Raw genomic sequence first — 16526 nt, 5'->3', positions numbered from 1 at the left:
TGCATTTCCGGTCCTCCTCACTTTCATCTGGATCCCTCCTATTAGCATAGATTCCTTATCCTTATCCTCCTTACCAGTTCCCATAACCCTCCACTCCTCTGTTTCCTTTAACCTGCTTGCAGTGCTGTCTTAAGTGGCACTCAGTCTGTTATAGTTCTGGTGGGAAAAAGCTCCTACGTCAAAGCTTCAAGAAGGCTGTAAGCATCTCTATCCTCCTCCTCGAACACCCCAAAAAACAGGGAAGTATGAGAAATGTGGCAACACCGAGGCAAAAGCGTGGGTGGAATTTCCCTTTAAAGGGTGGACAATTTGCCTGTTTTTTTAAGAATACAGGCACCCCTTCTGAGGACAGGGCAAGAAGTGCCCTCCTGCCCTTCCACGTCTCCTTCACTGATTAACTCTTCGCACTTTGGGCCGATCACTCTTCTTCACGCCCACAACATGCCTCTCAAACAGTACCCGAAGATGTGTTTGCTCTTCTTTTTCAGAGATCCTTCATAACTCAGGGGATTATTGCCACGGATGGAGGTAATAGGAGCAGTCAGGTGGAGCTGGCGGTGACCATTACCAATGCCAAGAACCAGCCCCCGGTGTGGGAGAAGGACAGTTACGAGATAGTCATCCCGGAGAACACCATGAGAGACATGGCCATTGTGGTAAGAACTTTGGGTCGCCTTTCTACGCCTACTGCCCATAGCTCTATGCTCATCACTTGCATCCTTATACACTTAAACAATGAAGCCTGCCTTGAATCTGGTCACACAGAGGTCATATAATGGCCCCTGAAGCTCATTGGGCTCGTTTATTGACCACATGGTAGGAATTTAAAATTTTTAGATGTCCTTCATTCTGCCTTTTATGTGGTCTGATTGGGTCTGTTTTTTTAGTTTATTTTAGCACCTCTGAGAAAAGTGTTGTATTCTACAATTGTGTTTTGTGTTGTTCTCACATTATTGTATTGTTGTTTTTCCCAGTCTAGAACAATGTTGAACTTGAGCTATCCTACTGAGTTCCAATGAAATGGTATAATATTAAATTGACTGATGGCAAACTACAACATGAATTTACATTATTTGATTTTTGACAGATACATTCACTGCATCACTCTCTCAGTTTTAGCCCCCCTCAGAAGCTTCAGATATCCCTCACCATATTCCTTCACTTCTTTTTCCAACACCCTTCACAACAACCTTCTTCTGTGGTTGAATGGTTGTTCTGTAAAATGAGCTCTGCTTTCCCTAAAGTAATGACAGCAAATTCGTATTCTGTTATCCTCCATAACCTGTGTTTGCCGCCACTGTAAGTATCGTACAATTTAGTGCATGCTATAATCTCTGTTCTAAAAATGGGCCGCACAAAAAAAGAGGGGATTTGAGGCTAACCTGGGAACAGGGCTATCAATTTGTTCATAGAAAATTGTAATACATGGAAGCCTGCAATCCTTTTATAAAAACCTGTCTCTAATTTTCTTATTACAGTTTTGCTGTGGTATCACTGCGATAACCTGTAAAAGAAAATGGTGTAGCTAATGGTAATAACTTATTAAAGGTGTGTTGTGACGTCACTATCTCTTCTGCCAAAAGCAACAGATCTTCGAACAGAGTTACACCTGCTGTTTCAACAATGAAAAAAATGAGAACTAGCATTTAAGCTCTTCTGATCTGTTTTCCTGAAAACAAAGAGCCATTATCAGAAAGATGATATTAATTTCTTGCCCAACTATCGTTCATTACAGGAAGCAGCAATCGCCCCATAAGTTAGTATACATTCTGAACTACAGCACTTTATACTGATAGTAGCAGCCCGTCCCGACGTTGTCCGGGTATGAATTGCTGCCGGCCAGTAGTATATTGTTTTGTAGGATTTCGTTTTGATAGCATTTCTTATCTGTGACAGGCCTGTGAAACGCTCCGATTCACAGTGCACTGCTGATGCACTTAAGAGTGCGCGTTCAGTAGTGTTTGAACTCGAGTTTCCCTACTTTATTTTTCCTTGCAATATTATATAGTGCGAACTCGACAACATGGCATGAGCACAATTTACATTACTGAAGAACACATTCATTTGTGGCACGGGGAGACAAAGCGATTTGCCTGAATCACAGGATGTTGAGCTGATGCCGAGATTCGAACGTAGCTCCCCAGCTCTAAAGTTCGCAGTTCTAGAACGTGTGGTGGAAGGTGTGTCTAAAAGTGTATGTCGGTGCTGGCCATCAATGAGAGAGACCTGTGCATTTTTCAAATGGGTGGTGAAAAAATATGAGTATGTTGCTGGAGATGTGGGCCGCCGTGCCACCAATGTACTTTCTTTCCGCATACCATCACTCCCCATACTTTCATTACGAAAGTAGCATGACTCAGCAATGCCATTATAACGCATGGCATTACATTTTATATGCTTTTAGCAAGCATACATTTACAACGAAATTCGTTGTAATTGCATGAATGGTAAAAGCATGTTTTTTTTCATGTTTGGATAAGGTAAGTATGGGTATAGGGGTATATGTTTTGGGGTACTGAGGTATATGTTTTGGGGTGTTTGGGTTTCTTAAGGGTTCAGATATAGTTTTGGGTTATGGGGTACAGGGGTAGTTTTAGGGTTTAGGGATAGGTATGGGTTTTGGGGTACAGGCATATTTTTAGGGTTCAGGGCTAGGTTTGGGTTTTGGGGTATAGGGGTATTTTTAGGGTTCAAGGGTAGGTTTGGGTTTTGGGGTACAGGGGTATTTTAAGGGTTCAGGGCTAGGTTTGGGTTTTGGGGTACAGGGGTATTTTTAGGGCTCAGGGCTAGGTTTGGGTTTTGGGGTACAGGGGTATTTTAGGGTTCAGGGGTAGGTTTGGGTTTTGGGGTACAGGGTTATTTTTAGGGTTCAGGGCTAGATTTGGGTTTTGGGGTACAGGGGTATTTTTAGTGTTCAGGGCTAGGTTTGGGTTTTGGGGTACAGGGGTATTTTAAGGGTTCAGGGCTAGGTTTGGGTTTTGGGGTACGGGGTATTTTAGGGTTCAGGGGAGGTTTTGGGGTACAGTGGTATTTTTAGGGTTCAGGGCAAGGTTTGGGTTTTGGGGTACAGGGGTATTTTTAGGGTTCAGGGGTAGGTTTGGGTTTTGAGGTACAGGGGTATTTATAGGGTTCAGGGCTAGGTTTGGGTTTTGGGGTACAGGGGTATTTTAAGGGTTTAGGGATAGGTTTGGGTTTTGGGGTGCAGGGTACATTTATAGGGTTAAGATGGGTTAGTGTTTAAGGGTGTTGGGGTATTTTAAGGAGTAAGGGTGGGTTATGATTATGGGATGCAGGGGTATTTAAAGGGAGCAGGGTGGGATTAGCACACGATATGAGACATGGCATGAAGGGCGGAACGTGCGACACGCCCCCAGCGTTTGTCACGTCCCCAGCACACGCCCACAGCACAACGCAGACACGCCCACAAGGGACTACTTTGCTGGCACGGTTCTTTTACCTTTTAAATGTATATGGTGGGCGTCTGCATAGCCCATGTCCTTCTGCTGCAACTGCCCTTTCCAACGCTGTATTGGGTGTTGTGATTGGTGCTGTGGTTCCTGAGATTACCCGCATCAAAGGTTTGGGATCTCTCTTTATTATATTATAGTATAGATAGCTGCAATCATACTATTTCATATTAATCAGCAAGAGATCAAAAAAATAAGTTTCTTTTGGGGAAGGGTAATGCTGTGACCCTTTATCATATAGATTATGACTTGGGCTCCCGGTTTTATGGTATTTATTTTTTTCTTGACACTTCCTTCAGTATTTATCCATATTTATTTTTTGCAAATTTTATCTGTATTTATCTATAAATATTTTTGGGTTATGTGAAAAAAATTAAGCTGTAACAGGATTATTTCCACATTTATTGAACCGATAAATATGCACCCATGCTTGAATGTCCGCCAGGTTTTACTGATATGAACATCCGCTGAAGATAAATCAATGCACTTATATGAACATATGCAAATTTAAGTATCAACCTTGTGCTTATCTCCTGCTGTTTAAGCCTCTTTTCTAAAATTCCTTTTTTTTTTTTAACCCTCCTCATCTATCAACCCACACAGCTATTGATCTGGGTGTCATGGCAGACAGTATTTAGAATCACTTAAAAAGCAACCCAATTTCTATTTTTATCCACACTTAAAAATAAATACAGACAAGAAAATAAATGTTTTTCTGTCTGTATTTAACGTAAAAAAAAGTAAAAGCGGAAAACAGGGAACCTTAATTATGATACCCTCTGTCGTTCATTATAAGGCGATTATACGTCTCCTCAGAGTTCCATGTCTTTATAAAGAAACTTGGTCTTCGGCATCCTTTCTGTAAAAGCCGAAAACAAATCCTTGGTGACTTAGAATATCATTACAGAGGGTACTTTATCCCACATATTATTGATTCCTTGATGAAAAATTTGTATTAGAAAGTGGATGTAATGCTCAGCGTTCCATGGGTTTAATATGTGATGTAATCAAAGCATGCTTTACTTTTACCTTTGCATATTTGCAAGTGCTTTCTTGTTATATTAGCCTATGTCTGTAAGAAAAGGAGTTCCTAAATATCTGCTTATTATTTTTCGTTGGACAGACCATTAAAGCAAACTCTCCTCTGGGCGACCCTCGTGTGACCTATATTCTGGAGGAGGGGCTTGTTCCGGAAACAAACATGCCCATCCACTTCTACCTGACCCCAAACAGAGAAGACGGATCTGCTTCTGTGCTGGTGGCTGAGCCTTTGGATTACGAGAGCACGAAGAATTTCCTGCTGAAGGTCCGGGCGCAGAATGTCGCCACCGTGCCATTGGCCGCGTTTGCGACCATCCACATCAATTTAACAGGTAAGAAGATCAAATGATGCATGGACATCCTCTTCAGAGACGTGTAACATGCTGAGAGCCATGTAATATGGCAACTAGGGACCTGCTCTGATGGTAGCCTATCTTTGTGGCCATAGAAAGACTACTGCAGAAAGGGTGGGCAGTGCTGATGGGTCCTTGTTTAGATGGTCATCAACATGCAGCTACAGAAGGATGGACACCATGTAGTTAATTTGATTTCAATATCCTTTGACTGCAGCAAGCATGTCTGAACAAGGAGAACCAAATAGTATCTCTAGAAACTATGGAAGAGAAATGGTTGAAGGGTTCACAGTAGACTATAGGGTAGATAATTTAGGGCCCAATTTACGACTGCCAAGGCATTCAGTTGTTGATCTAACCGCTATAAATGTATTTACTACAGCGTAGTTGTATGCCACAAGTGTGTACAAATAGGCAGAGTAAGTCCAAGCAAGGGATGGGCGCATCATGGTGTAGTATCCCATGTACATTTGTAAACATCCATAAACTTGTTAATTTGTGGACCTTCACTAACTCCTTTCCCACCCTTTGGCATCTTGGAAAAGACATCAACATTTTGCCATCTTGGGAAAGATCAGAGAAAATGGTCTGTAAATAGGGGGACAGGGTTCAACGAAGAGGAAACTGTTTTCACCATGGAGAAAAGCAGAAAGAAAAAAATGTGCATTCTCACATTTGGCAGCCTGTTCATAGATCATAATCGTACCCTACGTACAGTTCTTCAATGTGAAATAGTCTCCAAAAACTCACCTGACTTAGTAAGTAGTATGTCAGGAAAGTCGCGACATGTGCAATTTTCGAGGTATAGTATTGCAGAGTTTTGTGAATGGGAGACAATTGTAAATCTGCCCCATGATGAACAGTACTTCCGTGAGTCCGGATTTATGATTTCTTTTGTGAATTGGACCGTTAATTCTTTCTTAAGATGGTGCATGAGGAGCAGTATCAAACTGCTTTAGGTAAACTTGTGCCCCAGTTAGGCACCATTTAGACACTTGTAGATTAAACATAAAAGCCCAGGTTTACTAAACGTTAACGCAGCTCAGCAAGGGGATTTGCTGCACTGCGAGAGCAGAAATGTGCCATTAAGATATGGCACGTTGCTGCTCTCTCTTAGCACTGGCACACTTCTGGCAGCCTAGCGCCAACGCAGGCACCATTGCACCACGACACAAGGATGCCTGCGCTGTGGTCAGAACAGTTTTTGTGCAAGAAGGGATACTTTCCTGCAGGAAAACTATTCTTAGAGGCTTATTCCTCTTCAAAGAGGAAGTAACGAGGAGAAATAAAGCTATTTCTGGCCCTTATGTGAGCCTTGACTAGGCGCTCGACTTTGGCTCAAACCCATGTTTAGCGACTTTGGGTAATATAGGTTTGCATCAAAATACATGGGCGGATGCTCATGTTCCACCCATGTAACGCCTCCTGAACGAAAGATAATGCAAGGCAGCATTATGCTTTGCATTGTTTTTGCAGAGGCCGCCCCCGCAGGGGGCCTCGAGGGCCGGTGCCTTAACGGACGCCAGAGCCCAGGAAGGATCCTGTTCCAGCCGCCGGAAAGCGCCCAGAAGCAGAAGGGGCACTTTCAGCGCGGCAAAACTTGTGCCAGGTTGGCGCCTAGTCGCCTGGCCAATTGGGGGGGCCAGGTGAGGTTGGACCCTTCCCTAGATGGCAGCAACCGCCCGTTGCACGGCGGGAAAATTGCGGGGGATAAGACGCTGCTCCCCATACTGCAGCTCCTCACTACATCGTGGAGTTGGGGAGCGGCACAGAATGTTTTTCAAGTCCCACCCACCCACACCTATGCACCAGCAGTGTTGCAGTGCTGGCGGATAAGAGAGGTACAGCGGTTGGTTTTGGAGACACACCGACGGGGTGGTGTGTAGAAGGAGGGCCACTCACTATGGGATGCCGAACGGCAGGGTGAGTAGGCCTGACAAAAAGGGGTAGCAAACAGAGACGACGCTCGCAGCCCAGACCCAGCCAGACGGCAGGGCACAAAAAGAGACTAGCAAGGTAGCGAGTTGGGGCCTAACTCTGGGGAGAGGCTACACCCCACACGCAAAGGAGCGTAGAAAACAACGGAACAAGTTGGACTCATAAGAGAGCGGAATAACGAACTGTCATGGTGATTCACGATTCTATGAGATACAAAGGAGGTATGACAAGCAAATGATTTATGACCAGGAAGGATGGATGACAAACGATTTATGACAATGTAACACAAATGATATATGATGTCCAAGTTATGACGGTCCATGACACAAATGATTTATGGTACACAAATGATTTATGACACATGATGTATGATCCTATGATATGCAAATGAGTGATGACAGACAAATGATTTATGACCGGCAAAATGAGTTATGACAAATGATTTATGACAAGCGACGCCAATCATGTATGACGTCCAGTTTTTCATGACACAAAATGATTTATGACATACGGATAAGGTATGGCACATGATTTATGTTAGGCCATGATAATGATTTATGCCCCTGGCCATAAAAAAGTTATGCTCAAGGGGCAGAAAGTGAGTTGGTATATGATGGTAATAAATCTGCGGCCAACAACGACCACAACAAAACTACACCTCGTGTTGGCTGTGTTTGTAGTACTACGTATGTAAGGAAGTTGGCAGGTCATCCGGGAATTGGCCTGTGCGGGAGTTATACTTCTGAGATAAAATCCTGTGCAAGGGCACTCAGATCTTGATTTTTGCGGCTTAGTATTGGTAAATCCCAATATCGATTTTGCCTCAGGGCTGAGCTACAAAAGTGGTGCAACCCGGAGGCAAATTCTTGGTAAACCTGGATCAGAATCTTGAATAGAATTTTCAGTTGCACGGGTAGCCAGTGAAGCAGTCATCTCAGACTTGAAGCTAGAATAGCATTTAGAAAGAGTACAAACTAGAGGAGAAGCTGCTTTGCTCCAATTGAAGTCGGCTTGGTTAATAATGTTGGAGGCTAGAATAGAGCATGTTCCCATAGTCCCATTTAGAGTTGTTCAAAGCAAATATAACCACATGGTCTTGGTGGAGGAGGCTAAAAAGGAGTACCAGCTTATGGTCTTATAATTTCATATAAGGCACACTTAGTTTGTGGCCCAATTCGACCCTCTAGGCTCATAGACTACTCCCACCAAAAACATGATTGGGCAAGGAATGACATTAATTGTTGAGAACTCATATATGTTCACCTGGATTATAAATGATACATGGTGTAAAAAGGAGGGCAGCACTGATAGCTGCTTGCCTTCATTCTTATTGATGTACTGCTGCATAAAGGGGTGCAGCACTGATAGCTACTTGCCTTGATTCTCCTTGGTGCATAGCTGTCTACCCAGAGGTGAGTAGCATTCATAGCTACTTGCCTTGATTCTCCTTGGTGCACAGTTGTCTACCCAGAGATGAGTAGCATTCATAGCTACTTGCCTTGATTCCCCTTGGTGCACAGCTGTCTACCCAGAGGTGAGTAGCATTCATAGCTACTTGCCTTGATTCTCCTTGGTGCACAGCTGTCTACCCAGAGGTGAGTAGCATTCATAGCTACTTGCCTTGATTCTCCTTGGTGCACAGATGTCTACCCAGAGGTGAGTAGCATTCATAGCTACTTGCCTTGATTCTCCTTGGTGCACCGCTGTCTACCCAGAGGTGAGTAGCATTCATAGCTACTTGCCTTGATTCTCCTTGGTGCACAGCTGTCTACCCAGAGGTGAGTAGCATTCATAGCTACTTGCCTTGATTCTCCTTGGTGCACAGCTGTCTACCCAGAGGTGAGTAGCATTCATAGCTACTTGCCTTGATTCTCCTTGGTGCACAGCTGTCTACCCAGAGGTGAGTAGCATTCATAGCTACTTGCCTTGATTCTCCTTGATGCACAGCTGTCTACTCAGAGGTGAGTAGCATTCATAGCTACTTGCCTTAATTCCTAGTGAAGTGCTGCTGCACAGAGCTTTTCACCATGTACTTACCTTGATTCGTAGTGATGTAATACCGCACAGAGGTGTGTGCCACTGATAGCTGATTGCCTTCATTCTTAGACACGTACTGCTGCAGAGGTGTTCAGCACTGATAGCTGCTTGCCATGATTCTTAATGACGTACGGCTGCAGAGGTGTGCAACACTGAGAGCTGCTTGCCTTCATTCTTAGTCACGTTCTGCTGCCGAGGTGTGCAGCACTGATAGCTGCTTGTCTTCATTCTTAGTCACGTACTGCTGCAGAGGTGTTCAGCACTGATAGCTGCTTGCCTTGATTCTTAATGACGTACGGCTGCAGAGGTGTGCAGCACTGATAGCTGCTTGCCTTCATTCTTAGTCACGTTCTGCTGCCGAGGTGTGCAGCACTGATAGCTGCTTGCCTTCATTCTTAGTCACGTACTGCAGCAAAGAGGTTTGCAGCACTGATAGCTGCTTGCCTTCATTCTTAGTCAGATACTGCTGCAGAGGTGTGCAGCATTGATAGCGGCTTGCCTTCATTCTTAGTCACGCACTGCAGGAAAGAGGTGTGCAGCACTGATAGATGCTTGCCTTCATTCTTAGTCACGTACTGCTGCAGAGGTGTGCAGCACTGATAGCTGCTTGCCGTCATTCTTAGTCACGTACTGCTGCAGAGGTGTGCAGCACTGATAGCAGCTTGCCTTGATTCTTAGTCATGTACTGCTGCAGAGGTATTCAGCACTGATAGCTGCTTGCCTTCATTCTTAGTCACATTCTGCAGCCGAGGTGTGCAGCACTGATAGCTGCTTGCCTTGATTCTTAGTCATGTACTGCAGCAAAGAGGTGTGCAGCACTGATAGCAGCTTGCCTTCATTCTTGGTCACGTACTGCTGCAGAGGTGTGCAGCATTGATAGCTGCTTGCCTTCATTCTTAGTCACGTACTGCAGGAAAGAGGTGTGCAGCACTGATAGCTGCTTGCTTTCATTCTTAGTCACGTACTGCTGCAAAGAGGTGTGCAGCACTGATAGCTGCTTTCCTTCATTCTTAGTAATGTACTGTTGCAGAGGTGTGCAGCACTGATAGCTGCTTGCCTTGATTCTTAGTCATGTATTGCAGCAAAGAGGTGTGCAGCACTGATAGCTGCTTGCCTTCATTCTTAGTCACGTACTGTTGCAGAGGTGTGCAGCACTGATAGCTGATTGCCTTCATTCTTAGTCACGTACTGCTGCAGAGGTGTGCAGCATTGATAGCTGCTTGCCTTCATTCTTAGTCACGTACTGCAGGAAAGAGGTGTGCAGCACTGATAGCTGCTTGCCTTCATTCTTAGTAATGTACTGTTGCAGAGGTGTGCAGCATTGATAGCTGCTTTCCTTCATTCTTAGTAATGTACTGTTGCAGAGGTGTGCAGCACTGATAGCTGCTTGCCTTGATTCTTAGTCATGTATTGCAGCAAAGAGGTGTGCAGCACTGATAGCTGCTTGCCTTCATTCTTAGTCACGTACTGCTGCAGAGGTGTGCAGCATTGATAGCTGCTTGCCTTCATTCTTAGTCACGTTCTGCTGCAGAGGCGTGCAGCACTGATAGCTGCTTGCCTTGATTCTTAATGACGTACGGCTGCAGAGGTGTGCAGCACTGATAGCTGCTTGCATACATTCTTAGTCACGTACTGCTGCAGAGGTGTGCAGCACTGATAGCTGTTTGCCTTAATTCTTAGTCACGTACTGCAGCAAAGAGGTGTGCAGCCCTGATAGATGCTTGCCTTCATTCTTAGTTACGTACTGCAGCAAAGAGGTGTGCAGCACTGATAGCTGCTTGCCTTCATTCTTAGTCACGTTCTGCAGCCGAGGTGTGCAGCACTGATAGCTGCTTGCCTTGATTCTTAGTCATATACTGCAGCAAAGAGGTGTGCAGCACTGATAGCAGCTTGCCTTCATTCTTAGTCACGTACTGCTGCAGAGGTGTGCAGCACTGATAGCTGCTTGCCTTCATTCTTAGTCACGTACTGCAGCAAAGAGGTGTGCAGCACTGATAGCTGATTGCCTTCATTCTTAGTCACGTACTGCTGCAGAGGTTTGCAGCACTGATAGCAGCTTGCCTTCATTCTTAGTCACATACTGCTGCAAAGAGGTGTACAACACTGATAGCTGCTTGCCTTCATTCTTAGTCACGTACTGTTGCAGAGGTGTGCAGCACTGATAGCTGCTTGCCTTCATTCTTAGTCACGTACTGCTGCAGAGGTGTGCAGCACTGATAGCTGCTTGCCTTCATTCTTAGTCACGTACTGCTGCAGAGGTGTGCAGCACTGATAGCTGCTTGCCTTCATTCTTAGTCACGGACTGCTGCAGAGGTGTACAGCACTGATAGCTGCTTGCCTTGATTCTTAGTCACGTACTGCTGCAGAGGTATGCAGCACTGATAGCTGCTTGCCTTCATTCTTAGTCACGTTCTGCAGCTGAGGTGTGCAGCACTGATAGCTGCTTGCCTTGATTCTTAGTCATGTACTGCAGCAAAGAGGTGTGCAGCACTGATAGCAGCTTGCCTTCATTCTTAGTCACGTACTGCTGCAGAGGTGTGCAGCATTGATAGCGGCTTGCCTTCATTCTGAGTCACGTACTGCAGGAAAGAGGTGTGCAGCACTGATAGCTGCTTGCTTTCATTCTTAGTCACGTACTGCTGCAAAGAGGTGTGCAGCACTGATAGCTGCTTGCTTTCATTCTTAGTAATGTACTGTTGCAGAGGTGTGTAGCACTGATAGCTACTTGCCTTCATTCTTAGTCACGTACTGCAGAAAAGAGGTGTGCAGCACTGATAGCTGATTGCCTTCATTCTTAGTCACGTACTGCTGCAGAGGTTTGCAGCACTGATAGCAGCTTGCCTTCATTCTTAGTCACATACTGCTGCAAAGAGGTGTGCAACACTGATAGTTGCTTGCCTTCATTCTTAGTCACGTACTGTTGCAGAGGTGTGCAGCACTGATAGCTGCTTGCCTTCATTCTTAGTCACGTACTGCTGCAGAGGTGTGCAGCACTGATAGCTGCTTGCCTTCATTCTTAGTCACGTACTGCTGCAGAGGTGTGCAGCACTGATAGCTGCTTGCCTTTATTGTTAGTCACGTACTGCTGCAAAGAGGTGTACAACACTGATAGCAGCTTGCCTTCATTCTTAGTCACGTACTGCTGCAGAGGTGTGCAGCACTGATAGCTGCTTGCCTTCATTCTTAGTCACATACTGCAGCAAAGAGGTGTGCAGCACTGATAGCAGCTTGCCTTCATTCTTTTTTTTTTTTTATTCTTTTTATTAGCATGAAGGCATGTTTAGTACAGATCTGATAATACGTGAACCGTAATCCGACAATCGAGTATCCGTTCAAATAGTATGTGTCACGTCCTCATTACATTCGGTTCATATAATGACTATTACTTAAACAATAAGCTACATGGGTTCAACTACGCATCCATACGTCAATGATTGCATCACAATGAATATGTCTTCCATTTCCTGCGTTACAGTATTCTAATTTACATAACATTAACACTTAACAGTAAACATGAGTCAGCACAATTTGACAGTTTGCACTTTTGTCCAGCAAGGTGACAGCTACACCGTCAATCCCTCATCTTCCCCGCCTGTAAATCCGGTACAACATGGTAACTCGCTCGTTTTGTGGAAGTCGAGCGATCCAACACCCATTGGTCTAGTCATCCTCCCCCTCTGAGTCCAGGTCTTCGCCTTCTGGCAGGGGTTCACAGAGCTCTCCCCTATACACATTCCATGCTGCCCATACCTTGTTCCATTTGCGGAGGCATGCTCTGAGGACATATACCATCAGCACGTCCATATTTTTAGCCCACCTGCCCCCCGTCGGAAGTTCCGGTGCCCCCCACTTCTGTGCAATGTCTCGTTTCGCTACAGTAATGGCCAGTGTGGCCCACAGCAGCCCGTACCTATCCAGATCATTGGGGTCCCAGATGTTTAACAAGCATTTGCGAGGTTCGGGTAGTACTGAGATTTTAAGTGATTGCGAGACAGTGCGCATAACCTGCCTCCAGAATTCCTGTATCTTGGGGCACTCCCACAATGTATGAAACAGTGTCCCCTCCTCCCCACAACCTCTAAGACAAAAGGGGTGGGGTGCTCTATGTATTTTGTGAAGTAGCGTCCTAGTGTAATAAATGCGGTGTAAGATTTTCAATTGCACCAACCTAAATTTAGCTGAGATGCCAACCTCTCTCGGGGAGGCCAGGGCCTCATTCCACTCTGACTCATCAACTCCGCCCAATTCTCCCACCCATTTCTCTTGCAGTTTCAATGTGGGATCCTCTAAGTTATTTACCAGTTTTTTATATATGAGGGAAGTTGCGCTATGTTGCATAAAGTCAGTCAGTAGTCTATCCTCTAGCGGCGAGGAGCCCGGTATGTCAGTGCCCGCTGGGATAGACTGTAGCAGTGCGTGCCGAATTTGTACATATCGAAATGTTTCGGTGGGGCTCAGGCCATACTGGTGTTGGAGCTGTGGAAAGGAAATCACCGTCCCTTTGTCCCACAGGTCCCCAACCGTGGAGATTCCTATGTAATCCCACTGTGTAAATCCTTTACACGATCTGAGGTTCCCTAGAGACTTCGTGTCCCACAGCGGTGTCATTTTGGTGATCTTCCCCTTCCAGCCCAACCGTGCTAGTGCAACATGCCCCAGGGCCGCTGTGTGCTGCGTCGGTCCCACCAGTCTCCTGACGCGCGGCTTGTCATATAGCACCGTAAGCATGCCTTCTGTCCCCAGCTGTGACCAGTCCGCCTTGTACGCCGGGTCGGCTCTCGGGGCGTGGATCCACTAGTTTATGATTTTAAGCTGGGCTGCCCAGTAGTACAGTTGAACGTTGGGTAGAGCGATGCCTCCCTCATACCAACTTTTCACCAACTTATCATAAGCTATACGTGCCGGGCCATTATTCCACAGCAGGTTCGAGACTAGAGCCGCTACTTGTTTGAAGTATCGTGGCGCGACCAGATACAGGGTGTTTTCTAGCATGTAGAGGAACCGGGGGAGCGCCATCATTTTATATAAAGCCGCTCTTCCGAGGAGGGTCAGCGGCAGGGTTGCCCAGTGTTTTACGTCTGCGCGTAGGCGCTCTAGAGGCGGTTTTAAGTTTGCTTCAAAGAACTCTGTGGCGTTATTTGTAATGGTGATGCCCAAATATTTGAAGGAGTGCGACGTCAGTGCCAGGGGGCAGTCCGCCTCCAACCTCGGTTCCGGACCCTTCAGTATGTATATCACCGATTTGGACCAGTTCAGGGTATAACCTGATGACCTCCCGTGTGTGTTACAGAGATTCAGCAGGGCTGGGATTCCGTTGTCGGGGTCAACCATGTATATGAGCATATCATCCGCGTATAAGGAGAGTCTGTCTTCCCATCCATCCTCCCACGCGATGCCCTTAAGCAACGGCGTTGTTCTAATCAGAATTGCCAGGGGCTCCAGCACTAGCGCAAAAAGCAATGGCGATAGCGGGCACCCCTGCCTAGTCCCCCGTCCCAGCGGGAATGTGTGTGAGATGTTGTCGTTCACTACCACTTGCGCCACTGGTTTTGTGTAAAGTAGTCATATCCATGCGACATACTTCGGTCCAAACCCCATACGTGTTAGGACTGCAAAAAGGTACTCCCATTCTACTAGATCGAAAGCCATTTTGGCATCAAGGGAGAGAATCACTGCCCTTTCAGAGAGAAGGTGTGCACGTGCCAGGACCCCATGGACCTGCCTAAGATTCAGTGCCGTACTCCTGTGAGGCATAAAGCCCGACTGGTCAGGGTGGATCAGTGTCTGCAGGTGTTGCATCAGACGGCTAGCTAGTAACTTTGCCAGAACCTTGGCCTCCACATTCAGGAGGGAAATTGGGCGGTACGAGGCGCATTCGGTCGGGGGCTTGTCCGTCTTTGGTATAGCCACAATTGAGGCTGTACGCTGGTCTAGCGGTAACTCCGCCTTATCCCGGCTCTCCAGATACATGTCTAGTAGTGGTTTACTGAGGACGGACGCCATCGATTTATACCATTCCACGGGCAATCCGTTAGGGCCCAGCGCTCTACCTGACCGCAACGCCTGTATCGCTAACTGAATTTCATCTTCAGTCGGGTCAACCTCCAGCTCTCGCGTTGCTTCCTGTGGGAGCTTGGGGATATCAATGTGTTCGAGTGAGATGGACGCCGCCGAGGCGGTAATGTTGTGTTCTGGGGTATATATCGCTTGAAAATGACGCGCCAGGGTGCGCACTATTTCTTCCGGATGTGTCTGCAGCTGTCCGTCCTGCGTGTGAAGCCTTTGTATCCCTCTATTGCTCCCTCCTCTCTTATCTAACCACGCCAGCATTTTTCCGGCTTTATCGCCTACATCATAAATTCAATGTGTCGTGTGTGCGATGCAGCCGTGAACTGTCGTTGTAAGGTGGGCCTGGTATTGCTGCTGTCGCAGCTGTAGTAAGTGCGCTGTGTCCTGTGTGGGGTTCGCCATGTGAGTGGTGTTCGCGTTGTGAAGTAGCAGCTCGAGCTCTGTGAGTTCCCGTCGGGATTCTCGTTTGTGACCTGCGACTGCCGCAATTGCTACACCCCTTAGGACCGTTTTGTACGCCTCCCACAGGACTGCGGGGGAGGAAACCGTACCAGTGTTTTCTGTGAAGTAGTGTGTGGTTGCTGACTTGAGTTTCTTCCTAATCTGAGGGATTTTTAAATAGTTTGGGTATAGCGGGTAGAGCCTGGCACATTTTTTCTCTTTGGTGGTGAGTGAGAGAGAGATATGGGTGAATGGTCAGATATGCCCCTTGGCAGGATCTCTATTTTGTCTACTGTCCCCAGTTCAACCCCTAGGAACAGAAAATAATCGATACGTGACATGCTATTGTGCGCAGCGGAGTAAAACGTGTACTGTGTCGTCGCGGGATGCAATTGCCGCCACACGTCCGTTATGCCCATGGCGTCGAGAAAGTCAGGGAGCGCGGCCGTTCCCCGGGGGCGGTCTCTGACGGGGTAGGTATCCAACGTGGGGTCGATAATTGCATTGAGGTCCCCACCTATGATTGTGTCCCCGTCAGGGAGGTCCAGGAGGAATTTACCTAGGGCGGGTAATGTAATAGAATGGAGCGCTGGGGGGACAAAGACGGACACCACATTGAGGGGCCTCCCTTCCCATTGGCCGATTAATGCTGCGAATCGACCATGGTCATCCGTCTTGCGGTGTTCTACCATAAAGGGTGACGACTTTTTCATAAGTATCCCCACCCCCCTGGAGCCCGTCGTGAATTCTGCATGCACTGCCATTACATATCCGCGTCTATCAAGCGCCTTACAGGTTGTTCCAGAGAGGTGCGTTTCTTGGAGCATTATTAGGTCAGGGTTCTGGCGCTTAATGGCTTGCAGGACTAAACCCCTCTTTATTTTGTCCCCCAGTCCCCGGACATTCCAAGAGAGCAGGCGCAGCGGGGGCACATCTATCGTCGTAGGGGCGCCCTCAGTGGGTGTAGTGTGTAACCGCTGGGCCATTGGATCGCCCGGTTAGTATTCTGGATAGGATGTCACCGGAGTCAACATGGTGCGTCGGTTCAGGACAGTGCAAAGGTATAGCTTTGTATCAGATGTAGTCGTGTACCTTGTGGCATGTGTGATGACTATTAACATTAACATCAACTGTAAAACTCCCCTCCCTTCCCCCCTTCCTGCTCCCCTGCTCCACGGAC

The 16526-nt window shown here is 46.7% G+C and overlaps 1 protein-coding gene across 1 annotated transcript in view; it reads left to right on the top strand.

The window, feature by feature from the left end:
- The window catches only part of LOC144798008 (neural-cadherin-like), a 566884-nt gene that overhangs the window by 114814 nt on the left and 435544 nt on the right, over positions 1 to 16526 (top strand). The window contains exons 11-12 of the mRNA XM_078668798.1: positions 489 to 656; positions 4591 to 4840. Of these exons, the coding sequence (XP_078524924.1) occupies positions 489 to 656; positions 4591 to 4840 (418 nt within the window). The remainder of the gene's footprint in view (positions 1 to 488; positions 657 to 4590; positions 4841 to 16526) is intronic.

This window comes from Lissotriton helveticus, chromosome 12 (genome assembly GCF_964261635.1).
Source record: "Lissotriton helveticus chromosome 12, aLisHel1.1, whole genome shotgun sequence".
In the NCBI taxonomy this organism is placed as follows: Eukaryota; Metazoa; Chordata; class Amphibia; order Caudata; family Salamandridae; genus Lissotriton; species Lissotriton helveticus.
This window is presented reverse-complemented; position numbering and strand designations above follow the sequence as displayed.